Source organism: Perissodus microlepis, chromosome 23 (assembly GCF_051167445.1).
Source record: "Perissodus microlepis isolate ML-2025 ecotype Zambia chromosome 23, ASM5116744v1, whole genome shotgun sequence".
Classification (NCBI taxonomy): Eukaryota; Metazoa; Chordata; class Actinopteri; order Cichliformes; family Cichlidae; genus Perissodus; species Perissodus microlepis.
In genome coordinates, this window is record NC_140482.1 from 26,231,962 (window position 1) to 26,254,818 (window position 22,857).

The following is a 22,857-nucleotide window of genomic DNA, read 5'->3' on the forward strand; positions in this document are numbered from 1 at the left end:
TATGCAGTTTTTGTAATGTCAATAATAGCCAGTATTTTGAAACCTGGTGTACTTTGATTGACTGCATGTACCTTGTGAAGTGAAAACAAGTGTTATTCTTTGACAGACTAATTTCATTTTGAGTCAGATTTATAGTGTTTTTGTACAGTTAGTGTGTGCAGAGAAAGATGTGTTCTATTTTGAAATGAAGGGTTAGTATATATTTACCAAAATGTATTTTTGAGAAGAAAATTATCCATTTGGCCAATTGTGTTTTGTAGGTGTGAGTCTGTGTTAAGAGTTTAGAAAAAGTATCTGAAGTATGGGTAGGCGCTTGTTAGCGATTGCAAAAAACTGTAAATATTTGGGGGATTCATAGTACATCAATTTAGATGTCGTCTAATGTATATACTGTTGAGTTGTTTAATCCTTTATTTCACATCACAATTTTAATCTCTAACATCGATTGTGCCAGGTAAATGTAGTGTGGAAAAAGACATTTTATGCCACTGTGTGTATGTGTGTGCACGTGTAAGCATGTGTGTGTGTGTGAGAGAGAGAGGTGTGGTGTTGTTGAAGTAAATGTACAAAATGAGACCTCTAGTTTTTGTTTAAGTACAGGGTCAGGAATTCACTACTAAATAATATGAACAAACATGTGGAACTGTAGTAATGCTTTCTGATCTCTCAACAGGCATTTTGACGGCAACCACAAGTTGATTAGATGGCGCTTGGTCCTGCATGGCTGTGTTGATGGCTTCAGCCGAACTATCATATACTTACGTTGCTTATCCAATAACAGAGCCTCAAGTGTCTTGTCATTATTTTTGGAAGGAATACAAAACTTTGGTTTGCCCTTAAGGGTCAGGTGTGATCATGGTATGGAAAATATACAGGTTGCTCGTTTTATGTTACAGAGAAGAGGAGTAGGCAGTGTTATTACAGGTGTTTCAGTACATAACCAAAGAATTGAAAGACTGTGGGCAGAACTCAACAGAGTTGTATCAAGACACTTTATAAATATCTTTAACTTTATGGAAGAACAGGGTATGTTGGATTCACTGAATGAGCTACATCTTTTTTGTCTGCATTATGTTTATTTGCCAAGGATTGAAAGAGCATTAACAGAATTTGTCAATCAGTGGAACAACCATGGTCTCTCTACACAAGGAGGACAGACCCCTCTTCAGCTGTGGCATACAGGTGTCACAAACAATGTGGGAATCCTGTCGTTTATAAATGACATTTTTCATGTTGATAACTATTATGGCGTTGATGAAGAAGGGCCATTACCAGAACTTCAAACAAACAATAATGTTAATATTCCAGATATCGACATCAACATAAATGAGACTGCAATGAACATAATTCAACAAGTGAATCCATTAGAAAATGATGGAAATCATGGAATAGATGTGTTTTCTTCACTTTTACACCTTCTACATTAAATAAAATATTTTGCAAAAATTTAAAAAAAATATATAAAACAAACATTTCAGAAAACATATCTGATCGAAACTAACATATTGAAACCATTTTTCTTTAAAATGACAGCTCTGTTGTCAAACAGAAACTGACACAGGCAGAAGAATAAACAGACACAAAGACAAGCAAATCAAAAACCGATGGACATACACATGAAATGAGTAAAGTGACACAAATTTTGTATATTCAAACTCAACAATCTAAATTAACTTCTGAAGTGCTGTTAAACAATTGGTATCTACCTGTATGAATCCTGAAGAACAATCACTTCTTGTCAAACTGATGTCTTAAAACATCAATTTGACTGAGGCAGGTAAATTTGGAAATATTAAAACCTTAACAAGTTAATACTCAATACTCACTTTGAATCAATAGAGAGACCAATACAAAAGAGAAACACGCAAACTCCTCCAGCATAATGTGTTCATACCCTGCCAAAGCCGTAAGTGTTACCTAATGCAAAATCAAACTTCTCCTTGAACAGCTGGTATGAAACATGCAGTGGCAGCCTAATGCAGTTAACACACGTGTTGGCAAGAGGGAAAATTGGTGTAGAAGAGAAGTCATCGTCTCCTCTATGAATGAACTCAATCGAGGGTGCTGGGGAAAAGCCAATAGGTGGCACCGCAGTTGCTCCAGTTGCAAAGGCCAATATCTTCTGTAATTTGGAAGGTCCTTCTTCTTCTGCATAAAACAGAGAAGGAAAAAAGTGTTAAAAGGTTATTTCATTTGGCCAACATAAATTGTCAGTGAGTATTAATCTAAAGCAAGAATCTTAATGACTGTTATTGCAATGACTATAGAGCATGCTTTTCATCTTTCAATAGTCTCAAAGAACTATGTAAAAATGTTACTACAACCAAGAGGGTAATGTGGTGTTATTGTTATATGAGTATGTTATTTAAAATAAAGATTTCAGAAATGCTAACCTATAAATCGTTACATCTATTTATTGTGCACTAAAGTGGTGACAATTACCTTCTGCATCTTGGAGATAGTCTCTCCAGAAGGTAACAACCATCTCCTCAGCAGCTCTTCTGTTGCTTCCTTCTGGAGATAGATTAATGTTGAAAAGATCATCCACCTGGTCAGCAGTCAGCATATGTGGCTCATAGCAGAACAGAGGGCGAAAACTGTCTGGATGCCTCCTCATTTTCTCGAGAACCCCAAGAGTTTTCAGACCTTCACAAAATCTGGATAAACAGCACAAAGAAATTTTATTCAATAATTCTGCAATTTCATGCTTCTAAGTTAATTGTATATTATCAATTTGGCACAATCAATTATACTAGGTTATTAACTGACCATTTTGATTAATAGGTAAGATTTTTATCACCATTTTAATTAATCTGAAAAACACAGAATACCCAAATACCTTTGAAATGGACCTTGAACCCTGTGGATGACCTGAAACATGACAATGTCATGTACCAGCAGATCCCTGTCTCTTAGTGAACGCATAGGCCTCAGGCATCCTGCATTGGCCAATTAATCAAGCAGAGGTTCTTTTGACTTTTCAAGGTCCTCAAGGGTTGTACTTTGAGATATCTAGCATCACAAAGAGCAGAGGAAGGGCTTGTTATGGAAGTTACTTAGTAGTCTTATAACCTATTAGAAGGAACCCAGCCACCGGTGGTCTACACAATCACAATATGCCCAAGCGTACATTGGAAGTCAAATGACTACACAAATTTTTTTAATATGTTTACAATGTGCTTAAAAAAATGAGAAAATATACTCTTTCGTCTACCCTTATCTGCTGAGTCTTAGTTTAATACAGGAGCAACATATAAAAACTTGGCATTCAGCAATGGCCAAACTGATCCGGATAAACATTCCCTGCAAAAGAAAACTGGAACACAAACTATTTCCAATTCACTATAAGATTTATAAAATAAACATATAGAGACCTTTTTGACTTTTTCAAAGAGTTCCAGGTCAGCTATGTCTTCCAGGGCTGGATTTGCTGAATTTCCAACCAGAAGGGAAAATACTGTTGGTGACAGAAAGTTAGGTGGTGGACCACCATGTACCAAGCTCACTGCAATGGCTCTGCCAGAGATGTAGTACCAGTCCCCTCTGAGAGCTGCAAAGCAACAGAATAAAAGGAAAAGCAAAATTGTCAGTAATGTTGCCTGTAAAAATAAATATCAGTTAAACAGTTCCCACTATTAATCTTAGAAAAATAGGTAATTACCAGTACTGTCAAGAGCCAAGTTCTTGCAGTTTTCTTTCCCCTCAAACATGGCTGACCTGGCAATTGTGTCCATCAATAGTCTCAAGAATTCCCTCCTTGGCCCACCTAAATCAACCCCTTCCTCATTTTTCCCCATATCATCTGAGAATTTCACACAGATCATCAAGTTGGGATCATAAGATAGCCTTTGAAAACCACGCAAGGCTCCCTCCCACACAGCAGAGCGATTTATATTAAATTTGCACTGCTGTTTTGTGCTAATTTTGCTTGATAGTTCCAGCAGTATCTCTTGAACAGGGACTTTTTCTGCACTAAAAAAAGAAAATAAAACAGAAAATAAAATATGTCAGCCATGTAGTCATGTTACAGAATTTGAGAATATGTGTCACACTGATCATAGAGATTTAAAGCTTAAAAGTTTTATATTGATTTAACAATTCTGGAAAGCTATAATCATGTCTCAAACTCAAATTCTGTATGTTTGTTACTCACATCTGATTCTCCAAGCTCGCAATTATAGCTTGATTTAAAATCCTCATCATCTGAAGAATCGCCAGAAAGCGATGCCACGAGAGTTAAATATGAAGAATAATCTTCATCATTAACGCTCATGGCAGGGATGTCTTCACTTCTTGCATTGAAATCTCTGCTGTGACTGCTTGTGCTAGGTTTGTCATCACTTCTTGCCATGTAGCCTTCATCACAAATGCTGTTCCCATCACTTCCTTGCTTTGCTCGTTGCCTTTTACCAACACTCCTTCCAATACAGTTGGTCCCAGTATCATCTTCTTCATCACTGCTAGTGCCAGGGTTATCACCTTTAACATGACTTCTTAACCTTGTAGTGACTTGGCTGCTCATGTCTTGTTGGATTTTTGAACTATCAACTTCAAAACAATCATTGTCACTGTCCTTATCAGTTGCACAACTGCTTAATGCTGATTTGGAGCTGATGTGGAAAGGATCTTTGTCTTCATCTGATTCACTCTTCAACAGAGAAAGACCAAAAACATATATCAAAAGCAAGTAATTATAGCTTATCTTAAAAAGATTAAAATAAGAAATATCCATATTGATTGCTCCCAAACACTTGTTTTAAATAAATATATTCTATTTTGCTAGAAGCCCAATTGTTGACATGTTTTTTCCCAAATCATGATTACTTTTCATTCTTTTAGGAACTTACTAAAAGTGTCTTTGATGGCCTTACATAGAGGGCTTTGGTTTTAAAAACCTTTAGGATCAGCATCCCATTCAGCGCTTGACCATCTTGGAGCTTTGGAGACACCAGCTTATTGCCACAAGCCATTAGAAACTCGAGGCTACAAAAAATAAATAGGGACAACAGCAATTGCTAATTAGTTAAATATTTTAAATATTAGTTAAATATTTTATTATATACTGTTCTGTTTGTGTGTATGCTTTTATGACTTTTAAATTCTACTGGTATAGTCCATATGTTTTTATAATGATGAATAATATTTTAAACTTCTTTACTTTGGTATATTATCTTTAAGTACAAGTCATTACATGAATACACACAGTAACAATAAACAATAGTGTTTTACCTGACATCGTCTGGAATGCGTTCACCAAAGCTTTCCTTGATGTGTTTCACGACAGTTTGGTTGTCCCAGGTCTTCTGGAATTCAAAAGCACTGAGGATGTGCCCATGTTTGTGTAACCATAATTTTGAACCTTGTTTGCACACTACTCCCCATGATGGAGTTGGAAGTAGTATAACATCTTTGTTGAAATGGTCATGCTGCTGGGCCATAGCTCTGAAATATAAATATAACTATTAGATACCATAAACAACAGCAAGTGGAGGAAAACCAAAGTAATTGCTTAAAGGAGCGTCTTCGACATCTTTAAGAGTTCTAAACAAATGTCTGTCCTCCTCCAGAAAATCCTATGTACGCAAACACGCGTTGCAACTTCTTATCTTGTGCGCGTCTTTTGTTTTTGACAGCGAATGCGCACCTGCAGACCACTTATGTGCACCCCTGGTTATTATTTAGCTTGTCATATTGCAGCCACAGAAATTCTTTTGTCCATGAAACCAAAGCTGCACTTTCTTTTTGCCTTATAGTCTGATTTGTCATAACTTTTCCGTTTTGTGGTAAGCTTTTCTTTGGCTGTCAATTCTTCACCCTGACCTGTCTTATTTGGCTCAGCAGAACTAAAATATATATCCTGCTGCTTTTACACACGCACTCACATAACGCTCAGCGATTCTCTGCGCGATCAACCTCTCGCATGTTTAAGCTTGCTGCGGGAGAGTTCACTTGTCATGTTTGCATAGTAAGCTAACGATTGATAAGACGATGTCAGAGGAATTGGTGCGCAAATTATCGTCACTCACCAATCAGTGCTGTCGCTCTCTATACACAGTTCGCGCGATTGCAAAGTGAAAGCAAAAAACAAGCGCAAAAAACAAGCGCAAATTCAAACGCGATTTCAATATGTCACATGTTGACAGTGGCTCACCGATGCCAATGACATAATTACCCAGCTACATTTCCGGAAGAATGCAAAAGCATTGACATATATTTTTCCTTCCTATGACAGCCCGACGGGCAGGGCAGAGATAGATTTTGGTAGCCCGACTGGAAAAATCGCTAGCCCCAGGACGTCGGGCTAGCGATTTTGCCAGCCCTGCAGTATATTCTTAAATATCAGACTATTACATATGGCCCCATTTCAGGCAAGTGAATACAAACTCATTAAACTTTGTAACTACCTTTTTCTTCTGGTGCCTGATGTCCAGCTGCCGAAGCATTGCCGAGTTTGATAACGTGGTGCAGGTGCACATTCTCTCCTGACTGTAGATGTCGCTGGCATGGGCAAGCTGCTACGTTGACGTGAGGGAAAGAGGGATGTTAAGTGACTATCCAGTCCGTCCACACTGGTACTTGCAACAGGTTGCTGCCCCACGACTGTCGCATTTGACAAAGTTCTGATGGTCTCTGCTGAGGCTAATATACTGTTGAGTAATGCGGCTGCTTCACTTAGGCTACTAGCAGGTTGCTGAGTAGACATCTGTGTAGTGGTTTGAAGTGTACCACTTTTTCCTTCACTTTCCTGGTCTGGACACAACTTCCTGTTCATCTGAAATGCCTTCCTGTTTAACTGAAATGCCTTCCTGTTCAACTAAAACGCCTTCCTGTTTAACTGAAATGCCTTCCTGTTCAACTGAAACGCCTTCCTGTTTAACTGAAATGCCTTCCTGTTTAACTGAAACGCCTTCCTGTTTAACTGAAACGCCTTCCTGTTCAACTGAAACGCCTTCATGTTTAACTGAAACGCCTTCCTGTTCAACTGAAATGCCTTGGATTTTCAGTAGTGTGTGTGAGAGGTAAAATTTCAGTAGTGTGTGTGAGAGTGTTTCAGTAGTGTGTGTGAGAGGTAAAATTTCAGTAGTGTGTGTGAGAGCGTTTCAGTAGTGTGTGTGAGAGGTAAAATTTCAGTAGTGTGTGTGAGAGCGTTTCAGTAGTGTGTGTGAGAGCGTTTCAGTAGTGTGTGTGAGAGGTAAAATTTCAGTAGTGTGTGTGAGAGCGTTTCAGTAGTGTGTGTGAGAGGTAAAATTTCAGTAGTGTGTGTGAGAGTGTTTCAGTAGTGTGTGTGAGAGCGTTTCAGTAGTGTGTGTGAGAGGTAAAATTTCAGTAGTGTGTGTGAGAGCGTTTCAGTAGTGTGTGTGAGAGGTAAAATTTCAGTAGTGTGTGTGAGAGTGTTTCAGTAGTGTGTGTGAGAGCGTTTCAGTAGTGTGTGTGAGAGGTAAAATTTCAGTAGTGTGTGTGAGAGCGTTTCAGTAGTGTGTGTGAGAGCGTTTCAGTAGTGTGTGTGAGAGGTAAAATTTCAGTAGTGTTTGTGAGAGCGTTTCAGTAGTGTGTGTGAGAGCGTTTCAGTAGTGTGTGTGAGAGCGTTTCAGTAGTGTGTGTGAGAGGTAAAATTTCAGTAGTGTTTGTGAGAGCGTTTCAGTAGTGTGTGTGAGAGCGTTTCAGTAGTGTGTGTGAGAGCGTTTCAGTAGTGTGTGTGAGAGGTAAAATTTCAGTAGTGTTTGTGAGAGCGTTTCAGTAGTGTGTGTGAGAGCGTTTCAGTAGTGTGTGTGAGAGCGTTTCAGTAGTGTGTGTGAGAGGTAAAATTTCAGTAGTGTTTGTGAGAGCGTTTCAGTAGTGTGTGTGAGAGCATTTCAGTAGTGTTTGTGAGAGCGTTTCAGTAGTGTTTGTGAGAGCGTTTCAGTAGTGTGTGTGAGAGCGTTTCAGTAATAATGTCCCTTACAGCACCTCATAGGTGGGAGTTGCATGGACTCCACACTTGTACTCTCTATACTGAATCATAAGTTTTAATTTGGTGTATTTTGCTTCACTAACTATTAACTCTTAATTCCAAAATTCAAAAATGCTTTTTAATTCCTTTGAATGAGGAAACTAGTAATGTAAACTGCCTTATTTATCAGTTATACCACCCCATTCATGTGTCTTTCACTTGTGCTAAATGGGGATAAAGAGAAGCCTGCTGCTGTGTATATCTACTTTTTTTGCTACTGCATTTTGTCATTTACATTTGTGTAAATGTTTGAGTCAGGTTATAGATGTTGTTTTATTTGTACAATGAGGTCACCATCTAAGGCTGCATATTAAATAGTATTTTTAGCCACATTGGGAAATCTTATTTTTCTTCCAGCTCAAAAGCCGCAACATAAATGTGGAGACTAACACCAGAATTTCACAGAGAAGAGGTTTTATTTTAAATTATATAATAAGCTAGCTAAAGTAGCTGATACCACTAAGGCAAAGACTGGTGTGCCTTCCCGAAAGCCTGCCTTTATCCACACCTCACCAGGTATGGTCAGTTAGCAACAGCTGAACACTGTTGCACTGCCACTGCAAACAGATTAGTGGCTGCAGAGGGGTGTAACATCCCCGCCCTCAAAAGGGTTCCTTTAGGACCCTTAAATGAATTAACAAGACCCTCTGGAATTGTTTTATTCCTGATCTTCCAAACCTGAAAGAACAGAAAAAACTAGGAGAAGCACAGTGTTCACATTCAACAAATAATATTCTAATAGACCAGTTAAAGTAAAAGGCAACCTTGCATACAAGTTTGAGCCAAAGCACATACTTGAGCATTTTACCATCAGATGTCTTACCACACAAAACTAAATGCTCACATTACTTTAGTTGACATCTTCATTCTTAATTGCCCCTTGGGGATAAATAAAGTCTTTCTGATTCTGATTCTGATGAGGATCTCAAGTTGCCACGCTGAACACACAAACAGTAACATGTGACCAACACAAGGTGCACAACAGCCACAAACTCAAAAGGATTACTCAAACTGCTACAAACAAACTGAAAGGAGCAGTGGATATTCACAGTCAAGTGATCTGTTGTCTCCACCACACAAATGGCCGCATACAATTGGCCCTATACCACAACAAGTTACTTTAATCCACAAAATTAAGTAAAGCAAGCATACTAGTGACCAACCACAAATGGAGAGCTTGTCCACACAACGATCACATCAAGGACCGGCTCAGCAGCCCACAGTGTTATTGCCTTCACCTGGCCAACAACACTCACAAGTGATCCAACTAAAGTAGCCAGTCTCTACAACACTAAAGGTCACAGCAGAAAACGATCACCTCCCCATTTGGCATCCATAAATACTGATATACTAGATGTACACACATGGTTTACAGACTCTACTCCCTTAGCTATAAAAAGACTATAACTAATGAATCTCCAAAAGTTGATTCTGTTCATCTGGACATAGCGTTTTGTGGGAGAAATGTTTCGTCACTCATCCAAGTGACTTCTTCAGTCTCAGCTGACTGCAGGTTTCCCCAATCTTATAAACAGTACATTTGCATAATGACTGAAACCAGCCCACTGAAGGAACAATGGGCTGGGAGGTTAGTTCCTTAATGGTCATGAGAATTTGCATAATTAAGATTAAGGAACTGACCTCCCAGCCCATTGTTCCTTCAGTGGGCTGGTTTCAGTCATTATGCAAATGTACTGTACTACGTCCAGATGAACAGAATCAACTTTTGGAGATTTACTTACCTGGATGATTGAGCATGCATCAAGACATAACTAATGAATGGTCGCAACCTAATCTCAATTTCCTGCAGAGTTTGGTGCCACTGGTTTACTTTGAGCACATCCCAACTTTATATACTAGTAACAAAACCCTAACTTTACCTACCTAGTCTTCAGTGGCGTACCAGGCTTGAGGCAACTTTAAATGCAAACTCAAGAGCAGGCAGCAGACCAGAGATACAGTCTCCTACCAAATGCTGGAGCGTACCCCCACCTAGGATAACCACCAAACATAATAAACTAAAACAACAAAGCAAAACAATAAACAAGTGCTTCAACGGAAAGGCAACACAGCCACCCAGCTGAAACAGACTTACTAAAGAGAGTTTGCACAATTACAGTAAGCACCTTAACTATCACTCACCTACTAAAAAAACAAAACAAAAAAAATGATATTTAGTCTCCACAAAAATGTCCAAACTATCCAGGATGGTGTCACGGGGTGGGATGGCTAGTCGGAAGAGGAAAACATGCCTCCCAGTTAAGCGCACAGGGCTGTGATCCCACTTCTGACACCATATGTCGCGGGGTCCTCTCCTAAACTTCTCCCGAACAAATGCAGGCATAGTTAGGAAGCGTTCAGTGTATATAGTTTTTTCTGCCGGCCTCCCAGGTGCACAAAAGATTAATTACAAAGAAAATAAACAACTGACTTAATTCAAAACAAAACAAAAAAATCTATATACAAAACACAAACAGCTGAGCCAGTCTGCATGTTATCCTCACTGTAACATCTTACAGAATGCCCAGGTAGGCCCTGCCCATTGCCCCTCCCACTAGGCATAATAGTCATCCCTTTTAATTGCTTTCCCCAACACTCTTTTTTCCTCAGCTTATTTCCAGCTGTATTCTTACAATATATATATATACATATACATATATATATATATATATGTATATACATATATATATATATATATGTATATACATATATATACACACACACATATATACATATACATATATATATATATATATATATATATACACACACATTTATGGCCACTTCCAGGCAGCCTACAGTGTTTCATAATAACAAATAAACCCAAACAAAAATAATGCAGTTCACGTGACCTTTCCAAGCGCGCGTGAACCCACTATTTGAACCCCGGAACACCATACCATCAGCTTGCATAACCACTCGTATAATCGGCGATCACAGGGAGTCTACACGACTGGCTTTATTAAAGGTAAGTGGAAAAAATATGTTGGCCACCCTCTGTGCCACTCAAAGCATACCTCTCACCTCTGTTTAACTGCCCAGTCGACTAAAAGACGCGCAGCCATGGTAACCCAGCGCAACAAGTGTGAAATCTAATGGTGGTGTTGCGTGTATGTGCTTATTTACTTATCTCACATAAGTATTTATCTCTGGGTACCTTCAAAAGTTTTTAACCCAATGGCAAACTGTACATTTTTTGAATGAACATAAAAATATCATGGAAAGGACACACACACACACACACACACACACACACACACACACACACACTTAACCTACCATTTGGTTTATTTAGTTGTCAGACGGCCTTATGATTTTAGGTTTGCACAGGGTAGAAGGCAAGCCAGTCTTCGGACAAGTCGCAAAATCATCAAAAACAAGGCGTTTTCTAATACCCTCGTATGCAGTGTTGAGCCTATCCCTCTTGATGGTGTCGTCAATCTGGCTAAACAGACGCAGCATAGCTCTCCAGTTGCACCACTGTATAAAAACATGTCCTTAAACCATGTAGTGCGCTCTTCTATGCTTAGAGGGTAAGGATTTAACCTCCAGTTTTCAACCCCTCTGGCAGCAATAAGACTTTCCCCGTCATCACATACATTGAGAAAAATAAAGTCATCGGGGCTGCGGTTGAAACGATCAGCCTCGACCCAGTAGCTCAGGGCCTGTCGGACTGTTCCACTGGGAAACATACAGCATCTCTGGGAAGCCCACATTGTCCAAGTCTGCACAAACAACAGTGCGAAAGAGTTTCCAGTTTTTAGTAGACATGGCTTGTGATTCCCCCCAAAGCAGTCCCTCACCACAATCTACACGAAGCATAACTGCTCCACTGGTATATTTAATGGTATACACATACCCATTACTGCCTCGATATTCTAACTTAAATTCAGTCCCATCTACGACGTTTTCACAGCGTTGTCTTTTACGATGAGGGCCCCGGGTGCATACGCCCTGTAGACGTACCTAGAGCGGCTGTGGCTTGGGCGATGTCCTGGCTACTCGTCATGGTTAATACCGATGTCATTCTGCACTCCTTAGGTAGAGGTGTCTGTCTGTGTTCCTTAGGTCGAGCTGTTGATGTTCCAAATGGTGAAAGAGTGCAGGTATATTACTACTAATGTGAAAACACATCTTAGGTGATCTTGATTCAGAGTTCTCAGAGACTCACAGAGATGTCTCTCTCTGTTAGTCCTGCAGTGTTAATATGAACACCCCAGAGCTGAGAGTGTTTTCAGCGGCTCTCTGGTCGGGCGCAGGCCACATTCAGTGTGTCAGTGAACGCCTCCTCCACAAACTGACATGAAACGATTTTTATATCATAACAAATGCGTGAGGTAAAATAAGAATCCGAGCAAATAATTGCATGTCACTCGTGCAGCCAATGTCTGCTTTGCATGCTGCTGCTGCAGCTTAGAGCTCTCACGTGTCTGCGCTAGGTGAGAAAACTTGCTCACACAGATAAACTTATTTAAGACTATCTGAAGGCGGAGCACAAAAGGCCATCAGACTGCTGAACACTTCATACACACCTCACCATCACTTACAGGAACTTCAACATTATGCACTCCATACTGTACATAAATGCCACTTTTGCACATTTCCAACTGCCACTCTGTATATTTAATTTTTATTTAATTTTCACACACATAGATATACATATTTAGTATACATATTCAGTAATGTGCATACACTCATATATATTTGTACATATATTTATTGTTATAATCCTCAGATTTACCTATTCTTATATTTTGCTTGTTCTTATGTTATTGTATTGTATTTTGCACACCTCTGTTGCTTGCAAAGCTTGCACACAAGAATTTCACTCACATGTGCTGTACCAGTGTACTTGCACATGCGATGTGACAATAAAAGTGATTTGATTTGAAAAGAGGGTGGCGTCCTAATGTGATTGGTCACTGTGATGGACACTTCAGGTTGCTGCTAAACTGAGTTACACTGTGGCAGCAATAGAAACGCTGTTTTAAACTGTATTTGTTTACAATTTGAAAAATAAAGTTTGCCGAATGAATTATCAGAAGTTATTGTTTGTTGTGCATTAGTGGAAATACTGACAACTGTCACTGGATTATAGAATGTTGAAGAAATATTTTAAACCAGAGGATTCAAAGGCATGTCCTGAAGCATCTGCACTGCTGTCTCATTAATCTGTTGGACAGTATCACATCACTTCTGGGATGGGAAGCATGCATCAATCCTAAGAAAAAGGTCAAACTGTTTCTTAGTCTATTGATTAAACTTAATTTTATAAAATGTGTTTATGTTGCTGCCAGTGAGTTTCACTCAGTGAAACAGCTGTACACATCTGGCTGCAGAGGTTCACTCACTGTGAGTTCAGGCTTCACTGTAACAGTTCATCCAGATGATATTTCAGGTTAGCTGAGCAGACAGTCTGTGAGGTGGACAGAAGAGAAGGATGTGACACACAGTCTTTGGTAAGGAGCTGAATGGTCTGAAATAGTGTATCATAAATATAGTTCAGGTTGTTGCTATCATGCTGTGTAAATGTACACAAGATGCTTGTAGCTGCTGCGTGCTAGGCGTTCTACGTTTTTATGCTTTGTGGTTATTTCTGTGCTGCTAACAACTGAATTTACTTCAGTTGTCTGATGTAGAGCCATCACTCTGGGCCTGGACCTGCAGACCACAGGGAAACATCACACATCTACCTGCTGTCTCTTTCACTGCTCAAATATATTTTTTGTACTGTCTTCTTAAAATTCTTAAAATTTTTTGTTTGCAATCATACACACGATGCAGTCATTGACCTACGCTGATTCACTTTGACTGGAAGCTTCATTCCATAAATATTCAGTCAATTTAACACATTGGAACAAAATTTTAAACATTTCAGCTGAGACAGATGAACATCATGTGACTGTTTCATCAAGTGTGTTGCTTTCAATGACCATGTTCCTGTTAAATACAGTTACAGTGTCATTTGAAGAACTTCTTAGTCATCATTACTGCTGTTTGAGTGTGTGCTCATTACTGTTATCTCTTTAGTACTTTTTGAATTTAAGGTACATTTTGGGAGAATCAGTTTCATTAAAGCTTTTTCTGTATTGTGTGTTGTACATTCCACATTTTATCTACAAATCTGATCCTTGGAAAAATCCAGGAGAAAACATGAAACGAAAGGAGAAAGAAGAGGCAACTCCTCCATATTATCTTTTTTTTTTTCCTTTTCTTTTTTTGTGTCCCATTTGGATCTGTAGCCATCAGAATTGTTGTCTTAAGGCCAAGAAAGATGCCAAGCGGATTTATTTTACCAAGTGGATCATCATGGCCTTGCCATATTGGTCCATTTGATTGACCTTTATTATAATTATGTATTTATTTTATTTTCGGTTGCTACAAACGGGACAGACATGACTGGGGGATAGGACAGGGAGAAAAAATGAAAGAGAGAGGGAGAGAAAGAAAACCAGAGGGGAGAAGAGACGGTGAGAAAGGGGGGAAGAAAGAAAGAAAAACAAACAAAACACCTGGATCACCTGTATGGAGAAAAAAAAACCAGAAGAAAAAGCAAACAAAAAAAAGAGCAACATAATAAATACAGCACCATCACAATAAACTAGCTAGCAGTAGATAACAGTAGATACTAAATAATAAACGATATTGTGCAGCACGCAAGATAGACAGCGCACAATGTGCTTTGAGGCAGCAGCCAAGAAAGGTGTAGTCCGCGTCTGTGAACACCCGTGTGCACACCTGTGTGGATCAGCATGCTTGTATTCCAAAGGTTTCTCGATGTAACGATCTGCTAGGGAGTGTGGGGAGCCATAGCCCCGTCCCCCAGGGCATGAAGCAGGTATCGAGGAGATCCAGGCCCCAGATATCCAGAGGCCACAGAGTACGAGAACCCGAGGAGGACCACCAAAAGGGGGGGAACCGTGCCACCCTCCTGGGAAGAGCTGAGTAGAGCCCCAAACGAGAGGTCACCCAGCAGCTACAGAGCAGAGGCCAGAGGGGGTTGCAGTGGCGTGCCCGCGGGCTCTGCCGGCAGCCAGCTGTGCCAGAGAGGACCGAGCTTCAGACCCAGAGGCCAGAGGCCTGAGGGCACCCCTCCATATTATCAGCATTTGCTCTTGTGCACCATCTCTGTCGTTACTTAGGTCACAACCAATCACTTCATGGTGGTTTTAGCTCAGGAGGTAGAGCAGGTCATTTACTGGTTGTAAGGTTGATGGTTTGATTCCTAGTCTACATGCCAAAATGTCCTTGGGCAAAATATTTACTTTACGTTGCTCTCTGATGCATCCATCAGAGCGGGAATGTTAGTTAGTAAGTACGGTACTTAAAAATCATAGAAGAATGTGGCATGCTGTATTAAGTGCTTTGAGTACTCCGGAAGAGTAGAAAAGTGCTATATGAAAATCAGTCTCTGTATCTCTTCCAGTTGTGTTCCTAGTCTGTTTTGTTCGGTGGAGCAGATTCAGCTTTCAAACTTACAGCCTTTATAAGGGCACCTGACTTTATGTTGTACTTTGAAGTGTGCAGTACACAGGTGGGTAAAACAGACAGTCTCGGAACAAGAACAGCAAACCCACATGACATACAGCAAAACAGAACTGGCATATCTGTAAACAACGAAATACTTCGATTGCTGCAAAAATCCAATGTTTTAGCTTGTAATGCTTAAATAGCTGCCCTCTTTTGAAAGTTAACAGGGCAATACTTCCACTTCCAAGGCATCTCTTCCTAGGATTTGAAATACAACAAAGAAAAAGCAAATAAGAACACAGAAGATTCAGTCATAGCAGCACTATATCTATACCTTGGATTCAATCTGGATCAGAGACCTGCTTCAGACTGAGTAATGTGAAGGCCATAGACATGTTTAGCTTTTCCTTTCTGATTAGCTGAGTAATGTTACACTATGGTAATGAATATGACTGAGCAACTTGGACATTTAAGCCTAAAATGACATCACTTTGACATGCATAACAGCCACACATTGTGATGTTAGGGAACTGATAGTTTAATTGGAGCAGTCCAAAAGCCTGTCAGTGAGGCAGGATTAGATGCACTGGCTCTTTTTACCAGGCAAATTACCATAGCGACTGATGTCAATCACATCAGCTGGTCATGAACATGTAAGTGGACCTTGCTGAGTTGAAGATGTTTACAAGGAATCATTTAGAACAGTTTTATACGTCAACTGATTGAATCCATGAATCTGAAAACGTGTTTCTGAGTGAAAGAGACAAAAAGGTACAGACTGAACTATCTGTTCAACAGTCAGAGTGTTTCTCTAACAGGAGAACACTCTTTACACTCAACTCAGCACAGAGTTACTGAGGAACCAGGAGACATGAGCATAAACCCAGGATAAAGGGTTTCAGTGAATGTGGTGTTGAAGGTGTGGAGGTGGATCAGAGTGTCAGAGGAGACTCTGTAGAAGGACAGAGTGCCATGAGGACAGTCCACATACACTGCTACTCTGTTAGAGACAGAGGAGGATGAGGAGGAGATGGATGTCTCTTTCTTATTGTGACAGACATAATGAGGACCATCATCAGTGCAGTACAGACTCCAGGACTGATCATTGTTTCCAAACAAACAGTCATAACTGAGTCCTTTCCTTCTGATTTTGCTGTAACTCACTGATATAAAAACTGTTATTCTCCACTCGACCTCCCAGTAACAGCGACCAGTCAGACCATTTCTACACAGCAACTGCTCATAAACATCAAATCTGTCTGGATGATCAGGATATGATTGAACCTCCTCCACACGTGTCACCTTCCTGTTGTTGTCAGACAGTTTGAGGTTTGTGTGTACTGTGTTTGTGTCGATTGTGAGTTGACAGGAATCTGATGGAGAGAACAAACACAATCCAGCTGCAGTTATTGATCCATCATCTGTTCATTGATTGACACTTTGATCATGAGTCCTGACATCAGAGATGTGAATGAGTGATGCTTTGTTTTCATGAATCACATTAAAAACACACTTACACTTCCTCAGACCTGGTCTCAACCATCGGACTCCAGCAGGCTCCACCCTGAAAGGAGGAGGGGGGTCAGACCAGCACAGTCTCTTTCAGCATGCACACATGGACATTACATCACTCTCATACACATACTGTTAGACACCGATAAAGGAACAGTCCAACATTTTCACAACTACACATCAATCCATACGTGGATCAAACTGTTGATGATCTGGCTTCTTATTGCTTTGATTTCTGAATCTAAAGAGTGAATGCATTTAAACCTGGAACCACAAATCTAGGCATTCAAAGTTGATAAAGTACCATGAAGTTTTGTAGGGTCAAGCATCACACCAAATCTGGTATATATTGTTTCTATTTTATACAGTACATCTTTGAAATTATACATTCCAGTTATGGCAGCACTTGGTGTGGTGATTAGCACTGTTGCCTCACAGCAAGAAGGTGCTGAGATCCATTCCATCACCTGGCCAGGTCCTTTCTATTTGGAGGTTGCACAGGTTCACTCTGGATTCCTCCCACAGCCCCACTGGCCAGCCCACTGAGGTGGCTGGTATTGGAAGAGACAGGCTGGCCAGATCAGGCACTACAAGGAGTATTTTTGCAAGCACTAAAAGTGCATGAAAGATCAGCTCGCTTCTCGCGATGAACCCGTCTCTTTCGAGGATTTAGTTTCCCTTTCCCTCCAGATAGACAACGCCTGAGGAAGAGGGAAGCTGAGAGAAAAACGGACTCCGCAGGCCATTTCCTCGCTGTCTTCAGGTTAACTTCCACTACACTACCAGTACAAACATCCACCCCAGTTATTGCCTCTTCTGTCACAGATTCTGTGCTGGAACCCATGCAAATTGGGCATTTCCAGCTCTCAACTGTTTTTAATGGTAAAAAAAATGGCCTGCATTTGTATAGCGCTTTACTCAGTCCCTAAGGACCCCAAAGGACCCCTTTGCACTACATTCAGTCATTCATTCATTCACACACTGGCAATGGCAAGCTACATTGTAGCATTGTACATTGTAGCCACAGCTGCCCTGGGGCGCACTGACAGAGGCGAGGCTGCCGGACACTGGCGCCACCGGGCCCTCTGACCACCACCAGTAGGCAAACATGGGGTTAGTATCTTGCCCAAGGATATTTGGAAACCAGCCAGGAGGCAGCCTGGCTGCATGCAAGAGGATGCAGGAGAGGATGCAGAGTCAACCATCACTGGGATCGAAGCACCGACCTTCTGATTAGTGGCTGACCTGCTCTGCCACCTGAGCTACAGCCACCCCATAAGGTGGTTTGCCTGATCACTTTCTAGTGTCCTGCCCCAAATGGTTAAAAAGCTCCACCTGCAGGTATGTTCTGGGATACAGGTGGGCAGATCAGTTACTAATATTAAACCCTGGCTACTGCTCCCTGTGTTTTTGCAGGCTTACCAGGCTACTCCAACCCCTTCAGGCTCTCGCTGATTTCGGTGTCGGACAGAGACTTGTTGATTGAGAGTTAGCTAAACAGTTGCACACTCCTCTCCTAGCACTCGAACTTCCCATACTACCCAAAGCTATTAATCATAATCAAAATAAATAATCAAGTGTATGCCCACATCACTCATCAAACTGAAACTGTCATGCTAGTTACATCCTGTAATAATAATAATAATAATAATAATAATAATGAACAGCCAGGAGAGTCACTTACCTTTTTCCCCATTCAATTTTCCCAACTTATTCTCGGTTTCCACTGGTTAACTCTCATATAGAATGGCTCTAGATCTTACCTCCATCCCATTAGAGGACCGTGACCTACAGGAGGTGTTCAGCAAACAAAAGGCTGTCTCACTACCAACCCACAAGACTGTATGACTTTCCCAGCGTTCAGGTCGCCAAGCAAAGCTTCAGCCATGTGGCTTTTTTTTCTCGTCGCCTAACCCCAGCCCAAAGAACTATGATGTAGGTGATGGAGCGTTAACTACTCGCTTAACTTTAAAAACCTTAAAAAAGTAGATTGAATTCAACTGTACACATCAGTTTTCCTTCCAAGAAACATTCCATTACTTATCTGTATAACAGAAGAAGTCACTTAGATGAGTGATAAAACATCCGGAGAAACTAAACTTTTGGGCATGTCTTTGCCTGTAATTCAGGAATTAAGAGATTTTTTTATGTATAAATTTTTTTTTCAGTTATTGTTTCACTTGGCTTATTTTCAGCCTCAGCAGCATCTCTCAGAAGAAAACCAGTTTAAACTTTGTGCCAATCATCAGACAAAAAGTGAATTCACATCAGAGTGGAATTCATAAGGTCAAAAGAATAAGCACTTAAGATTGTGTTCTGCAGGGGAATGATAAGTTTCATATCCTCCCTCTCTCTTTTTAAATGTAACTCATAAAACAAGCAAAACTGCTAATCTGTACAAGTTACAGATGTCCTTCTAGGTAAATATACACAACTCTTTTGAAGTGATTTGAACTGAGTTAAAGGAGATGCAGAAGAGGATGCAGAAGATGCAGAGTCAACCATAACTGATGCAGTCTCTCCTGCATAAAGTTCAGTTGCTCGTTTTCCTGTGTGGGTGTCTGATGCCACAAAACAGACTCAGAGCTATAACATCCTAAATGACTATGATATGGAACAGATGTGGGTGTGTCAAACACATAGACACAGACACACATAGAATCATTCCACATCGAAAGACCTCAGCCTGATGGTGGAATTGAACTCAGGACCTTGTCACAGTGAGTTAACAGTGCTAACCACTGTGCTGCCCAGTTTTGTTTTTCATTATGCATATTTCAGTAATAATTAAATTTCATTATCTGTATCTTTACCACACTTGACTAGGTGTAGGTACTGTAGGTGCAGTGAATGCTTAAATTATGCTCTTTGGAATATACTAGACATTCAATGTTAAGATTCAGCACACTGTGTTTGGATTTTGATTAAATTACATTAATAAATATGTATGTAATATTATGTAAAAAAATAAAATTACACACTCTGTGATTATCATTTATGTCCAGTTCAGAATAAATGTGTGCACTCACATATTAAAATAAATAAAGTCAATAATATCTGCTAAGACTGGAGATAATATAAGGAATGAGAGAACTGACAGCTATTATTTAAATCAGCCTGTCTCAGTTCTTTTAATTCTAAGTATCGTAAAGTAATGTGGTAACATGTGGACTGATGTGTTTACAGACAGCATTTTAACCACTAGTTTAAAGGCTGTAGCTTGCACCTAGGGATGGGTACCGGTATCCGGCGCCATCATGGCACCGGTTCTGACATAAACGGTAGTAACCAGACCGAAAAGCAGCGCACATTTCGGTGCTTTATTTTGGTGCTTTTTTTTTCCTGAGCTGTGATACACTTTAGATTCTAGCCAATCATTTTACGTTTCCGAGGATAGTAGGCGGGCCCAGGTATGTACGTTCTTTTAGAGCAGAGCTACAGATTAAAAATGCCCAAGGCGAAGTGGTCAAAAGTCTGGCTGTACTTCACAGCAAAATATGCAAACTCAGCAGCCTGCAACAAGTGCTTTAAGGTGATACTGTCAAAGGAGGTAACACCTCAAATCCGATGAAACACCTGGCGACGCATAGCGTTTTTTTTAAAAGCCGAGAAATGCGCCGTATTTGATAGCTTGCTGCGAGACCTCACACCGTGCACATCTACTGCGGGTGTGGTGCCTGTTATCGACCCGGAGTTAGCAACATCCCCCAAAAACCCGAAGAGGAGAGTCCTGGCCCCTAGCCCTGCCAGTGTAGCAGAAATGATGACGGATGATGATGGCAGCAGCAGCCGTTCTTCTCTGCGTGAGTAGCTTAATGTTGTTCGTGTGTAATTTACGTTGAGTAGGCTAACCACGTTATTACATTAATGCACGTAAGGTGAACTAGCAAACATCATCATAGCTACATGCGGCTGTCTTCTTGTTTGATGGCAGATACTCCCTTCACCCTGGCCAAAAAGGCTAAAATGACCAAAGAAAAAGTGGAAAACAGTTAAACATGAGAGGTTTTGGACAAAGTTTGTGTTTTTTCCATTGTTTAAGCACTGCTTCCAGCCAAGAGTGATACCATATATGCCCCATAGCTGCAGAAAAGGCTAACATTGTTATCTTTTTACAAAAAAACAGCTGAACATGAGAGGTTTTTGGACCAATTTTGTGTTCTCCATTCTTTAAGCACCGGTTTGAGCACCGTTTAAGCACCGGCACCGTTTCAAAAGTACCAGTTTGGCACCGGTATCGGATAAAACCTAAACGATACCCATCCCTAGTTGCACCCTTCGATCTAACACTGTATAAATGTAACAGGGCTCAGTGCTGGTTCTAATAGTCTGAGCTGCTTCAAGCTTTGTTTGTGAAGAGCACAGCAGCATGATCTTAAAAGAGTGGGTCTATGTGCTGTGACACTAGCATTAGCCATGTTAGCACGTTACCTTTAACACCTGGTCAGGCTGAGTCTAAAGGCGTACATTAGGAGGTTCAGCTCTCCATTTTACTGTAGGGTCCCTTCATTCTTCACATATCCATGTCGGGCAGAGAGTACATCTGAAGGCTGAATGGCCTTTTTGCAAGCACACACACTTTCTAGCATTGCAAAGCTATGAGTACAAATAATAGTGTATAAAAATCCAGGCAACCAGCCTGTGCCTGTGAGTACCTTTAATCACGTTGCGTGGCTAGTTTGCATTGCTTCAGGGTTTTGGAAATGAGATAATCCAATAACCAATCTGATAGCTGATCCAATAGTTAATTCCAGAGCTAATCCGATACCTAATATAATATACTAATATATTAGCTAATCTGTGAGCTGACAGGAAAGGGAAATGGATTTTCAAATGAGGATTGGAATTGCCTTTTCAAATACCAGAAAGAAATCTTGGATTTTTGAATCCATTTATTTATTTCTCTCTTTTTTAAAATATGTTTAATATAAATTACATTTAAAACATCTGCATGAAACACACTTGTTTCATGCAGTGTGTGAAAGAGACAGGGAATGTTTCTAAGTCTTCCTCCTCTATCAGATATTCTCTCCATACCTAAGAGTGTCCAGTCTCCAGCATGGATCCTTCAGTCCAGCCGAAAGCAGCTTCATTCCTGAGTCACCTGAATGATTGTAGCTCAGGTCCAGTTTTCTAAGTTGGAAGGGGTTGGAGGTCAGAGCTGAGGCCAGTGACGTACAGCCTTCCTCTGTGATCAGACAGCCTGACAGACTGCAGACACACAAAACAACAATCCACCTCTGAACAATGATTTTGTGTTTGTCATATACAATAATGTCTATCCATTTCTATCCATTCTATTTTATTTTATTTTATTTAAAAAGGACAATTTTCAACAGACAGTCATTGTCATGTCAAGCTTTTTTACACTATGAGCCAACCCACTAAATTATTAGAGAGAAAGCCCAAACTCTCAGACAATCTGCTTTGAGCAGCACTTGGTAACTGTGGAAAGGAAGAACTCCCTTATAAATAAAGATCCTTCCAATAACAACAGGCTCCAGGAAGAGGTTTAAGGGATTATGGTAAATAGAAGAAATAAGCAGAGAGACGAGAACAAAACACAAATGAAGGAGAGAGGGGACAAAAGTTAAATATTAATTGAACTTTAAACTTCAAAGTTTAAATATTAAAGTTAAATGAGTTTTAGAAATACTATAACTTGGCATTGTTGTTATTGCATCTTGTGTATTTTAATTTATATATTTTTTTACCTTCATGAACAAACTTGTTCATGAGCAAAACTGCTTATTTTTCTTGAGCAACAAACTCCTCAAATTCAATATTTGGATTGTAGCAAAATCTGAATTACGAATTTGTGGAACTGATACTAAAACTCTAAACTAAAACCTGCCATTGATGAAACACTATCTTTTTTTACTCTG

The 22,857-nt window shown here is 40.1% G+C and overlaps 2 protein-coding genes, 1 long non-coding RNA gene and 1 pseudogene across 3 annotated transcripts; all 4 read right to left on the reverse strand.

The window, feature by feature from the left end:
• Positions 1–1,566: 1,566 nt before the first annotated feature.
• LOC146361631 (G2/M phase-specific E3 ubiquitin-protein ligase-like) lies at positions 1,567–3,117 on the reverse strand. Its single transcript, XM_084921440.1, has 3 exons — positions 2,840–3,117; positions 2,443–2,657; positions 1,567–2,148 (listed from the first exon to the last, which is right to left on the reverse strand). The coding sequence occupies exons 1-3, from the start codon at positions 2,923–2,925 to the stop codon at positions 1,889–1,891; spliced, it is 561 nt and encodes a 186-aa protein (XP_084777566.1). The 5' UTR covers positions 2,926–3,117; the 3' UTR covers positions 1,567–1,888.
• A 1,527-nt stretch (positions 3,118–4,644) lies between these two features.
• Positions 4,645–6,769, reverse strand: LOC146361632 (uncharacterized). The gene is made up of 3 exons (XR_014799426.1): positions 6,405–6,769; positions 5,230–5,442; positions 4,645–4,983 (listed from the first exon to the last, which is right to left on the reverse strand). It is a non-coding gene; the product is annotated as an uncharacterized LOC146361632 (long non-coding RNA).
• Positions 6,770–11,281: 4,512 nt separating this feature from the next.
• On the reverse strand, positions 11,282–11,999 carry LOC146361633 (uncharacterized; annotated as a pseudogene).
• Positions 12,000–14,240: 2,241 nt separating this feature from the next.
• Positions 14,241–22,166, reverse strand: LOC146361634 (stonustoxin subunit alpha-like). The gene is made up of 3 exons (XM_084921438.1): positions 22,010–22,166; positions 16,978–17,024; positions 14,241–16,833 (listed from the first exon to the last, which is right to left on the reverse strand). The coding sequence occupies exons 1-3, from the start codon at positions 22,063–22,065 to the stop codon at positions 16,301–16,303; spliced, it is 636 nt and encodes a 211-aa protein (XP_084777564.1). The 5' UTR covers positions 22,066–22,166; the 3' UTR covers positions 14,241–16,300.
• Positions 22,167–22,857: the final 691 nt, after the last annotated feature.

What these genes read in the sequence shown, in the direction of transcription:
- LOC146361631 (XM_084921440.1), bottom strand. Translation starts at nt 2,925, where the DNA reads ATGCGTTCACTAAGAGACAGGGATCTGCTGGTACATGACATTGTCATG. An exon ending in GTTCAAGGTCCATTTCAAAG is followed by an intron (nt 2,658 to 2,839) that starts GTATTTGGGTAT and finishes CTGTTTATCCAG; the next exon opens with ATTTTGTGAAGGTCTGAAAA. An exon ending in CTATCTCCAAGATGCAGAAG is followed by an intron (nt 2,149 to 2,442) that starts GTAATTGTCACC and finishes TGTTTTATGCAG; the next exon opens with AAGAAGAAGGACCTTCCAAA.
- LOC146361634 (XM_084921438.1), bottom strand. Translation starts at nt 22,065, where the DNA reads ATGAAGCTGCTTTCGGCTGGACTGAAGGATCCATGCTGGAGACTGGAC. An exon ending in TGGAGACTGGACACTCTTAG is followed by an intron (nt 17,025 to 22,009) that starts GTATGGAGAGAA and finishes TCCTCCTTTCAG; the next exon opens with GGTGGAGCCTGCTGGAGTCC. An exon ending in GAGACCAGGTCTGAGGAAGT is followed by an intron (nt 16,834 to 16,977) that starts GTAAGTGTGTTT and finishes TCTCTCCATCAG; the next exon opens with ATTCCTGTCAACTCACAATC.